This window comes from Helianthus annuus, chromosome 6 (genome assembly GCF_002127325.2).
Source record: "Helianthus annuus cultivar XRQ/B chromosome 6, HanXRQr2.0-SUNRISE, whole genome shotgun sequence".
Lineage (NCBI taxonomy): Eukaryota > Viridiplantae > Streptophyta > Magnoliopsida > Asterales > Asteraceae > Helianthus > Helianthus annuus.
In genome coordinates this window covers 40259037-40271611 of record NC_035438.2, presented here as the reverse complement: position 1 = coordinate 40271611, position 12575 = coordinate 40259037, and the positions used below count along the sequence as shown (strand labels likewise).

The 12575-nt window shown below is 32.0% G+C and overlaps 2 protein-coding genes across 6 annotated transcripts; both read left to right on the top strand.

Moving 5' to 3' along the window:
* The first annotated feature begins 311 nt into the window (after positions 1 to 311).
* LOC110865284 (delta(12) fatty acid desaturase DES8.11) lies at positions 312 to 1842 on the top strand. Its single transcript, XM_022114523.2, has 2 exons — positions 312 to 393; positions 495 to 1842. Exon 2 carries the CDS (start codon positions 515 to 517, stop codon positions 1646 to 1648), a length of 1134 nt encoding a protein of 377 aa, XP_021970215.1. The 5' UTR covers positions 312 to 393; positions 495 to 514; the 3' UTR covers positions 1649 to 1842.
* A 2337-nt stretch (positions 1843 to 4179) lies between these two features.
* On the top strand, positions 4180 to 8787 carry LOC110865282 (sulfate transporter 1.3). Of its 5 annotated transcripts, none has more exons than XR_002550495.2 (6): positions 4182 to 4454; positions 4546 to 4630; positions 4710 to 4887; positions 4987 to 5151; positions 8376 to 8502; positions 8597 to 8787. XR_002550495.2 is itself a non-coding variant. In XM_022114521.2 (5 exons), exons 3-5 carry the CDS (start codon positions 4762 to 4764, stop codon positions 8650 to 8652), a joined length of 309 nt encoding a protein of 102 aa, XP_021970213.1. In that variant the 5' UTR covers positions 4184 to 4454; positions 4546 to 4630; positions 4710 to 4761; the 3' UTR covers positions 8653 to 8787. The 5 variants fall into 5 exon arrangements, 2 of the variants coding, with proteins under 2 accessions (XP_021970213.1, XP_021970214.1); XR_002550494.2 differs by having other exon boundaries at positions 4184 to 4454; positions 4981 to 5151; XR_002550496.2 differs by lacking the exons at positions 8376 to 8502; positions 8597 to 8787 and adding an exon at positions 5693 to 6267 and having other exon boundaries at positions 4180 to 4454; positions 4981 to 5151.
* Positions 8788 to 12575: the final 3788 nt, after the last annotated feature.

Sequence of the window (12575 nt, the reverse complement as noted above, 5' to 3'; positions counted from 1 at the left end):
TTATGTAGTTTATTTTAGAAGTATAAAAAATAAAAATAAGAAGTCCTATTTAAGTGGTATTACTCGTGAAACTATGATACCCTTTTTTTATAATTTGCCATTATTTATTTTATAATTTATGTTGATTATTGATAATTTTCCAATGAAAAATTAATAGTTTATATTATCAACTTAATTTAACTGATCAAGCAGACAAGCACCCAATAATAGAAATTTCTTTGGTGTATTCTAAACATTGATTATTTATTCACAACATGTGGTAGTTGGCGATTAAAATAGTCAACAAATAAATCAAAAACTTTGCCACAACCCTTGGTTATAAAAGTGAAGCAGGAAGAACACAAAGACACTCACCAGCAGAAGGGCACTCAAACATCATATCTCATCTCTGAGGTCTCACTTTCTTTCTTGAGCTTAAAGTTCTAGTGTTTCAGTTTCTTTAATTTGATATATATACATATATCTTATTTTGCTTTTGCTATATATGTTTGCAGGTTATCAAATATCTAACAACATGGGTGCAGGTGGGCGGATGTCAGACCCATCTGAGGGCAAAAACATCCTAGAACGTGTCCCCATTGATCCACCATTCACTCTAAGTGATCTAAAGAAAGCAATCCCTGCTCACTGCTTCGAACGATCCGTCATCCGTTCATCGTACTATGTTGTTCACGACCTCATTGTGGCCTATGTCTTCTACTTCCTTGCCAACACATACATCCCTCTTCTCCCTACCCCGTGGGCTTACTTAGCATGGCCGGTTTACTGGTTTTGTCAAGCTAGCATCCTCACTGGGCTATGGGTTATCGGTCACGAATGCGGTCACCATGCCTTTAGTGATTACCAGTTGATCGATGATGCTGTTGGGTTCGTCCTCCACTCTGCTCTTTATACCCCTTATTTCTCTTGGAAATACAGCCATAGGAACCACCATGCCAATACGAATTCGCTTGATAACGATGAAGTTTACATTCCTAAACGCAAGTCCAAAGTTGCCATTTACTCAAAGCTTCTTAACAATCCTCCAGGTCGAGTGTTCACTTTGGTTTTCAGGTTAACTCTAGGGTTTCCTTTGTACCTCTTGACTAACATTTCTGGCAAGAAATACGGGAGGTTCGCCAACCACTTTGACCCACTAAGTCCAATTTTCACCGAGCGTGAAAGGATTCAGGTTGTTATATCTGATATTGGTATTCTCGCGGTTTTGTATGCAACTAAGCTTCTTGTAGACGCGAAGGGGGCAGCTTGGGTGACAAGCATGTATTTAATTCCGGTGCTAGGCGTACACATGTTTTTCGTGTTGATCACGTATTTGCACCACACCCATCTATCATTACCTCATTATGATTCAACTGAATGGAACTGGATTAGAGGGGCATTATCGACAATTGATAGGGATTTCGGATTCCTGAATAGGGTTTTCCATGATGTCACCCACACTCACGTCTTGCATCATTTGATCTCGTACATTCCACATTATCATGCAAAGGAGGCAAGGGACGCAATCAAGCCAGTCTTGGGTGAGTTTTATAAGATCGATAGGACCCCAATTTTCAAGGCGATGTGGAGAGAGGCCAAGGAATGCATCTACATTGAGCCGGATGAAGATAGCGAACACAAAGGCACATATTGGTACCATAAAATGTAATCCGTGTACACGAACAATGCAAGTGTACGCTTAAGTTTCCAACTTTCTATCCCCTATATAATAAGGGTTGTGCATGGCTCAACCGTGCATGTTAATTATGTAGTGTCATATATGTGAAATTTCTTACTTGTGATCTTCTGAGTGTACCTATTATTTTTAATTTTATGTACTGCATAAATATACAAGTGGCGCCATATTAGTGATCTCTATTATATATTAAATCCTTTATAAGGGAAGGTTTAAATGAAAACCACTAATTATTGTGAAAACTCGAAAACTAATTAAAAAAATCAAAAAAACATACCAATTTTTTTTTATACCAATTTTCGCAACTTTTAGTATATAAAAAAAATTTCAAAAAAAAAAAAAAAATGTAGTGCACATGTGTAATACTACACATGTGTAATACTACACATACACGTGTGTAATACAAATGTTTTTTTAAAAAAAAAAATTTATATAAAAAAACCTATGATTTTTTATAAAAAAAATTGAAAAAAAAATTTGGTGTGTTTTTTTAGGATTTTTTTAATTAGTTTTCGAGTTTTCGCGTTAAAAGTGGTTTTCATTTGAAAATCTCCATCCTTTATAATACAAAAAGAAAGAAAACCTTAGAGCATTCGCATCCATTCCACCAAATTTTCACCCTAAATTACACTAAAAAACACTACATTTTCTCTCTTCTTTTCAATTAAATAATATTTTTTATACCTTTATCATTACCTTTTCTCTCTCCTTCACTCGCAATCACTTTCAAAATATATTAAAAAATTATAGGGGGTGAACAGTGTCCCCCGAAATATACAGATGAACAGTAACATTTTCTCTCTGCTCCACTCACAACCACTTTTTATACTCTTTACATTATAAAAACTTCACACACACAATTTGATGGATTGGATATGAATGCTCTTATGTAAACCCTAAACTTTACTTCTAAATTTTTTTTTGTTGTCTATAATACTAAATTATTACGGTTACAAAAAGAACAAACTTAAAATCGTTTAGATGGTTTTGTATTCTTTTTAACGGAGAAGGAAAGATAACCTTATCTGAACCCTAAAACAAAAAATTGTTTGTTGACTCTGACATTAAATTATTACAGCTACAAAAAGAAAAAAAAACTCAAATTATTAATTAGTTTGTTTTATCTATGATTCATACTTTTAAAAAAAAATTACATCGATATCATACATTCAGATATGTGTGTTAGGGGGAGCGGGGCACCCTCGGTGACTCCCTTCGGGGACTGATGTTGCCGAGCGGGTATGGTGCCGCCATCCAAGAAGGGAGCCAAATCGGTGAGATGTTTGGGGGAGAAGTCATCGAAGAAGGAAGGAGAGAGAAGGTGGGCCACCCTTTTTTTCAACCAATGAAAACTTTCTCTTTTTTTTTAATAAAAAAAAAGTCACATAAGAGGGGAGTGCCGCCATCAAATTGGGGTGTGAGGAGAGTTTAAGAAGGGAGTTGACGTGGCATAACCTGATCGGATGTGCGTAAGAGAGAGGACTCCCCTGAGAGGGGAGTGCCCCTCTCACCCTTATGCACATAAAAACTATCACACTACTTTAATTTTTTTTTTTCTAATTTTTAAATATTTATTTATAAATGTTTAGATAATATAACTTTCAGTATACATTTTGTAAATAAGCGAATTTATTCATATATTTTTTAACTTAAGTAGAGCTTAAAACCAACACTCTATATAAACTACATTTTTATATGTTAAAATCAAGAAGTATAAATAACTAAGATGAAGGGGTTATCTTGGACTTAACTAGACAAATTTTAGGGTAGTGAGAGATAAAAAGAGGAAATACTCTTTTCTCTCTCTACGTTTGTTGATACTAAATGAGAAAATGTTTAGATACTGGCGTCAAATTTTGTTGATTGATTTAATGGCAGTGTCCTAGTAGTGGGTGAAATTTACGACAATATATATATTTTTTTTATAACGGGAAGGTTTAAATTAAAACCAATAATTATTGTGAAAACTCAAAAACTAACTAAAAAAGCCTACAAAACATACCAAAATTTTATTTTATTTTTATTTTTTTGCATACCAATTTTCGCTATTTAAATTATATAAAAAAAACTTTTTTTCATTTTTTTTTTAGTGCACATGTGTAATGTACTACACATGTGAATTATTACACATGTGCACTACAAAAAATTATTATTATTCTTTATTTTGAAAAAAAAAGTTTTTTATATAAAAAACTAGCGATTTTAATAAAAAAATTGAAAAAAAAAATTTATGTGTTTTTAGGTGTTTTTAGTTAGTTTTCGAGTTTTCGCGATAAAACTGGTTTTCATTTAAACCATCCCCCGGCAATGTATTGGCGCCAACTTTATCTATGCTATATATAAAAGTATATCCAAAGGGCAGTTTTGGTCATTTGCCATTTTACAAGCATTTCAAGCACATTGTACAATTGCTCAATGCATGAATGGTTTTGAATCTTTCAACACCCCTTGAAATAACTTGGGCGGGCTTTCAAAACCCTAAAATAACTTGGGCGGACTTTCAAATTTCAAAAGCCCCAACTTTTCAAATCCCGAACAAAACCTACTTCTCTCCCCTTTCCAAAATTCAAACCCACCTTTTTAGTAAACAACAATCTATTCTCTCAAACCCTAGCCTCCTCCACATCTCCAATATTCCCCATCCGGACTCTTCCCCTGCACGCGAAGAACTAGAAACACACAGATTAGAAGAAACCCTAACCGAATCAATCATCCACGTTTGTTTCGTTACCATCACAAAATCAATCATCCACGTTTCTATCTCAGATCTGCCGTTTAAGTAAGTTACAATTTTCGGATTTTGTTGTTTAGGATTTGGTAGCCATTTATGTGGAACTAGAACCCTAATCCCTATTGTCTTGTGTCTGCAGTTCATCTCGCATCCATCCACGTTCTGATTTCATAATGGAATCAAGCATCCATTTTAAAATCTCAGATTTCTGGTTTAATCTTCAAGTATGTTATGATTTTCGTTTCCCCTTTTTTGATTTTGAGAACTGTTAAATGACTGATGGTTTTTGCACTTGATTTTCAGAACTGTTAAATGACGGATGGTTTGTGCAGGGAGCTTTTGAAGTTAGGATTTAATGTTTGAGCTGGGGTACGAAGTATCCAGAGCAGAATATATGGTGGTTGACGGTGTTCTACGAACAGCAGGGGGTGGGTTCCGGCGAGTCAAACTTGACACGGCGATGGCTATGGATTCCGGCAATGTAAGATTTGGGGATTTAGGGTTCTGTTGTTTTTGCCATTCCGGGAGGACTTTATATCTTATTTTTGTTTGATTATGATTATTCATGTCTTAGATGTAGCTTAAGAAGTCATGTCTTAGATATGTGTTTTGGTTTCTGGTGGATTTGGAGATTTTGGTGTGAAGGGAATGATACTAGCTGCCAAATATGCCTAAGAGAATAAAGTCCCAAAACCTTAATCTGGTGAGAGTTGTAGATCCAGTCACTAAGAACCAAGTTATCAAGGTAAGGTTTAAAATTCAAGTTCATCATATTTCTGATTTTCTATAAAGTGATTGAAGGATTAAAAAGCATTTTGTGGTAATTATCTAACTCTGGCGAATGCTAACATTAACAAAAGGGGATTCAAGAAAAAGTTTTGGGTAGTTAGTTGTTAACAGGAGATAAAAACTTTGTACCTTTCTACTTTTTCATAAAATAGGAATTTTAGTTACAAAATTATGTCTTTACCAAGACTTAAGGTAATCACAAAATACTAAATCATTTTCAAAAGTAAATCATATGCTTGACAGTTTATATTTTACTCTGAATAATAGCCCTGGTGACAGGAAGCTATAAAGTTTTGGAAGATACAAAATGATGCATGTTTAACATGGAAATCAAACGCCAATTTCATCTTATGTTCAACTATCTTTTGTTCTCTTCTTCCATCTATACCAACAACGTGTTCCTAAAATGTCTTTGGGGAAAAACAATGTGCATGGTAGTCGAAAGGGTAAAATTGGCTGGTTGATAACATGCCAAACTGGTTTATTTTTTGGTGCAGGTTGTGGGTTTGACTAACCAAGGTTTAAAAGAACGGAAACGAGTTTCGAGGCGTTTTCCCTTCGCCTCACGAGGCGTAAACCTCGAGGCGAAACGCGGCGTAAGGCTGAGGCGGTATTAATAAATAAATATAAAAATTATATATATTATAAAAAAATAATACTAACTAATTTCATAATCAGATTCATCAAAATCATCAAAAACACACTTAAAAAAGACATGAAATGCTTGAAATTAACACATAAAGTCAAAAACATCAAAAATAACTATCAAAATCCCCTGAGGCTCAGCTTTCTTAGCGCCTCAGCCCCTCTGAGGCGCATATATATTAAAAACACCATGAGGCGCGCCTCAGACTCGTTTTTTGGTCGTTTCGCCTCGAGACGCGCATTGAGTAAAGAGTTAGGACATCATCTTAATTGTGTTTAATAACGATGCCCCTTTAAAGAAATTAACAACGATTTGATTATAGTTTTTATTTTAGAGTTAATTACACAAATAGGTCCTGTGGTTTATACCTAATTTCGCCTTTGGGTACTAACTTTATTTTTTAACAGATTTAGGTTCTATGGTTTTAATTTTGTAACACCTTTGGGTACTAACACCAGAATTAGTTAATTAATGACTAAAATACCCTTGCATTTTTTTAAGTTTATCAATGTATCACATTTGGGTACTAACACCTAATTTTATTTAAGTTTAAATCAATTTTACAAAATATATTTATTTTTTTATATTTTCATCTTTTTATTATATCTCTTAGTTAACATAAAGTCTATTTATTTTTTTTTATTTTCATATTTTTATTAGATTTCTTATTTAACATAAAATCTACTTGTTACACCCGTATTTTTTAATAGATTTTTAAATAAAATCTACTAGCTATATAGTTTTACGTAAATTAAATTTATTACTAGTTTTAAATAATGTAAACCTTACTTGTTTTCAATTTTGGATATATATGATTGATAATAATAATAATAATAATAATAATAATAATAATAATAATAATAATAATAATAATAATAATAATAATAAATATCTTTCATGTAAAAAAAATTAAGCCATTTTTAACTTGTTTTTTTGTCCATTTACATTTTACTATTTTAGAAAGATATTTAATTTATATAAAATCTACTAGTTGCACCAGTAAAATCTACTAGCTATATAGTTTTATGTAATTAAATATCTTTTTTTACAAAAAAACGAGTTAAAAAAAGGCTTAAATTTTTTTAGTTTTATCTAAAATACCTAGCTATATAGTTTTATCTAAAATATCTGGCTATATAATTTTATGTAAATTAAATATCTTTCTAAAATAGTAAAATGTAAATGAAAAAAAAAACGAGTTAAAAAAAGTCTTAAATTTTTTTACATGAAAGATATTTATTGTTATTATCAATCATTTCAATCCAAAATTAAAAACGAGTAAGGTTTACATTATCTAAAACGAGTAAGAAATTTAATTTACATAAAACTATATAGCTAGTAGATTTTATTTAAAAAAAATACTGGTGTAACAAATAGATTTTATGTTAAATATGAAATTTAATAAAAATATGAAAATAAAAATAAATAAATAGAGTTTATGTTAATTAAGAGATATAATAAAAAGATGAAAATAAAAAAAATAAATAGATTTTGTAAAATTGATTTAAACTTAAATAAAATTAGGTGTTAGAACCCAAATGTGTTACATTGATAACCTTAAAAAATGCAAGGGTATTTTAGTCATTAATTAACTAATTTTGGTGTTAGTACCCAAAGGTGTTACAAAATTGAAACCATAGAACCTAAACCTGTTAAAAAATAAAGTTAGTACTCAAAGGCGAAATTAAGTATAAACCACAGGACCTATTTGTGTAATTAACTCTTTATTTTATAAACAACTTTAAAATTGTATTAATAAATTAAAAAAAGTTGTAACAAATAAATCAAGTCACAAAATAGTAGTACATTAATATTCAAACGAGTTGAAAAAAGAAATTAAACTCTCGTTAATGAGATGTATTAAATATCTAATGTTTTGATTGGTAAAAGTATGAACTGGACCACTTTTTTGGTTTACTTTTTTGGTTTGTCGCTAATCTGGCTTGACAATTAAGCTTAGCTTAAATACGCCCGAACTTGTTTGTATAAATGTGGGCTCTGGATTAACTTGTTACCAATCAAACCATTGGGTAATCTAAGCTTAATTTATGGGTAAATACTTAGTATCTAGGGGTTAGTGACGGATCGCGGACATGCTTTTTGAACTTTAACTAGCAATTTCCTTTCATGATTGGTTGTGCACTCTCTTCAAAGATTACTATATAAGTTTTCGTAAAAAAAAATTATAATATTCAAGAAGTTAAATATTATACAACTTACAAATAATTAAAAGGATACCCTAAACCAAAAAAAGTTCAAGTTAAAATAAATTCAAATGTAAGATAACTTTATACAAAATATAAAAAAAGAAAGAGAAAACTAAGTAGGATGAGGGGTTTGGGGTGAATGAGGGACACGCGGACAGTCGCATGGTGTGTCGCCATCTCTACCCGCGACTAACCCAAAAATAAAAAAAGACCCATTTGTAAAAAAAAAAGACCCATCGCACTCATGGTATATTTTCTCCCCTTCGAGTTGCATGTATTTAAAAACATTGAGATATGCATGAGTTATATTCATTATGTAAATTTCAGGAAGTTGTTGCAGTTGGAAGAACATTTACTGGAATGAAAGATTATCAGCTGGATGGAAACAAAGAAATGGTGGCACTAGGCTCCATGAACATTATTGGTTCTTTTACAAGTTGTTATGTGGCCACAGGTATAGTTAACTCACTTCCAAATAGGTCATAGAAAGAGTTGATTATTATATAAGCTCGGCTTCCAATGATGAACATATGGTGTTTGCCTTGCAGGGTCGTTAAGCAACATTCTATTCATGGAACTTCTGTATAGGCGCAAGTTTGTCTAAATTTTAACCTTTTGATATGTTTGTAAGTTGTACACGAAATGTTAAGAAACACAAGTTGGGTTGAATGTTTTAGCATGTTTGGAAAAACAATCCAAGGCGGATTGGTTTGATTAGTTTTGAGCTTATGGTTTTTCTTTTGTTGGCTTGGCGTAGTTCGGTTTGTTTACATCCTTTTAAAACTCTTTAAATCCCCATGGCCGGTTTTGAAGTACCTTAACCGAAAATTTAGATTTTAACTATGACCCAACTACACTAAACCTTCTCATGCACACCCTTAGAATTACTAACAAGTGTTGTGTTTTCCGTTGCATCGCGAATTTGGTTTTGGTTATGGCTCAAAACCGAACTGCCCCGTACATAGCCCTAACTCACCAACCTAGGTGATATGTTTCCCGCCGCATCGCGCGGGTAAACGATTAGTAAATTATAATGCATATTGAATATACTACAAAATGACCAATTGCAGCCGTCAAAACAATCACAAAACAATCGCAAATGCTTTTTTGCGACTGCCTTGCCACCAATTTTGGCGGTCTCCTTCGTAGTATTTTTGCCACCGAAATATTCTTGCGACTGATTTTGCAACCAAAGTTACCATGGTAAATTTAGCGACTGAATAGTTTTTGCAACCTATTTTGTGACCGAACTTTTAGCAGTTGAACTTTTTGCAATGGACTTTGCAACTGAACTCTTACCAACTGCAATTGTGACCGAATCTTTTTGTGAGCAGTTTGCGATTAATGTGTTAGTAGCTAAAACTGCCACCAACTCTACTAACGGCTAATTTAACAACCAAGTTTCGATCCGAATTTGCGAATGCCATTTTGATCGCATTATTGTATTATTTTTGGTGGAATTAAATAGAAAAATAAATTATTGATTCTCTACTGCTTATAAATTCTAATACTAAAATCAAATAATTCTACACCATCACATGGCTATTGGTGTAAATCACTCAAACATTTAAAACTAAATATGATATGACGAACAAAACCAATAAGTTAGATCTATAAATTTTGTACATATATTCTACACAAAGTAAACAAAAATATTCAACAAAGTAAACATATTATTGTTATTATAACTTGTAATGAGAATTTTACAAAGTAGTAAGAAAAACATGAACCAAAATCAGCATTCAGGACCTCTTTACAAGCTGCTACATGGTCGTCTGGATTTGCATATCACGTAGAAAATTATTGGCTTTCATCGATACTTATGTTAGAGAACAGAATGAGCATTCTACCACATATTATATGATCTGCAATAGTGGCATTATATCCTAGTATGTAGAGAAAGCTACCGTATGGCTATTCCAGTTGTCTTACAGAGTCACATCTAAACCTGAATATAAAACATTTTACTTATAGAAAATAAAAGCTTGACAACTAGAAATAGGCTAGATACAAAAGATTGATTCAGTAGACCCATACCTACCTCTTCGATCATGAATTCTCTGCCACGTTGCAAGCAGTAATCTTAAGATCATAATCAAATCACTTAATGCAATGGAAAATGATAACACGAACATACAAAAACGTCAAAATTGCAAACGGAATTGGGGTGGACTTATATAATGAGAGGGGGGACGAGTGAAGGTGAAATGGTTTAGGGGAGGAGGCGCATTTTGGGTTATGAGGGAGGGAGAGCGAATATTAATCGGGAACCTTCAAGATACGAATCTCGGACAAATGTACGCTTTATGAATCAAGAACAATTAACAAACACTACCATGAATCAAAACATATAGCAATTATCATCTCACAATAATAATAATGCAAGAACATCTAAACTTACATGAGTTCATTACAATACTCACAATCAATTCATTCAATTTCAACCAAAAGATTACAAAGATTATTGTTCACACCAATTATGCAAGAAATAAAACCATAGAAACCACAACGTAGTTGTTTTGAACCATTAATGATTTTAATATAAAGGTCCCAAATTTTAAAACATTGTCCAAAAACAAAAGTTTATTAATAATACATCCATCAAACACATACTTTGCAAAAATCCCGAAGCCAGATTTAAGTACCTGAAAAACACGCTAACAAGTGTCAACACATTGGTTGAGGAGTTCATAATATAGTTAAAAGTAAAATCAAACCCAATTTACTTTCAGTAAAAACCAGGCTAGTTTTCTTATCAAAATCAAAAAACTTTAGACAAGTTTTCTTATCAGAACTTTCTTTCAAAACATCTAGGTAAGTTTTCTTATCAAAAGTTCCTCTTACGTAACATTGATAAATTAAATTTTTACGGTCAACATTTTAGATTCATAAACTAGCTAAGAATATGGCATATATTTAAACTGCACAAGGATGAAATCAATACTTTTTTGCCTTTCTCGGGTTAATGATTAACTACGGCTAGGTTCGCGAACAGTATCCTATAGAGATACATGATGGTGCCTTTCTTATGCGACAAATATACTCCTATTTTGTCAAAAATTTAACTTTATCCATTTACAAAATCTTCTAGTCTTCCTTAAAAAGGTGTATAAAAACTTTATTTTATGAGATCATGAAGGCTCGTATAAACAACAATTTAAGACATTTTAATTCATTTTTAGCATGTTTTTCCCCAAAACAATTACAAAAGCCGTAAAAAGTGGGGCAGCGAACTCACCTTTGGGAGCATTTGATTCTATAGCAATATTATATCCCACAATTAAAATTGATCAACATGTCTAAATTCAAACAAGAACTGTTATATTGACCAAAAACCTACAAACCTTAAGTTGCTCACTCTACTTATGATTTTTCACACAACATTTCGGTTTCTCAAAAAAGTCTTTATTTTTAGTTATGTTGGTCTATTTCTTTAATATTATACGAACTTGAACGATTTTTAGTTATGTCTTTATTTTGTTGGTTTCTCAAAAACGTATTTATTAAATCCTTCATATATATATATATATATATATATATATATATATATATATATATATATATATATATATATATATATATATATATATATATAAAAGTATTTTTAACGTAATTTTAGTATGCTTTAGTGAGACATTCACACGCAAAATACAACTATGCGATCTCGTAATTATCGTATCCTAATATGAGCGCGTATTCACATATTCACGTAATAAACAACGTATTTCACATAAGTCGTTAACTTATATATTTATCATTCATGACTCTTTATACACACATGATAACTTCATAAAGTTAACCTATGTATAATTTCATGCCTTGGTATTTACCAAACATACTACGTTTTGTAATGAAAGATTAACGTTTATTCGTATCATAGCCTATATAGTCTTAAATTCAAGTATCATCATTTGCATTCAAAACCACATTGATCATCCATGCAAACAAGAATCAAGCTTTAACATAATCACATTTCATCATTTAATCAAAACACACACTAACACACACACACTCACGACTCACACACACTTCCGTTTTGTTTTTAAAATCCAAGCTTTGAGAAACAATTTCACCATCTTCATCATAAAGAATCAAGAACAAAAAATGGTAAATGGGTTTATACCTTACTTTGAACAAGATGGAGTTTTGATGATGGTTCTTGGGTGTAGCTGCTTCAAATCACTAGAAAATTCATTTGGAATAGCTTCAAATCACCCAACTAGATTGGAAGAGGCTTGGATTGCACTTATATCTTCAAGGAATGTTTAAAATAGAAATGGTGGGGGTGGAGAGTGGGATTCGGCCATGATAGAAGATGGAGAGGTGAGAGAGTGAAGTTTGAGTGTTGGATTGGGTGTGTGTATATGTATGGATGCATGTATTTAGGGTAATGATTGATAAATGAAGATAAGTGTGTTAGAACATGTTGGGGCTGCCACTTGGGAGTGTAGGCATGCTTATTCAGTTTTTTTTTTAATTACAAGAGAGTATACATGTGTATATATACTAGTGGGTGTGTATTTAATA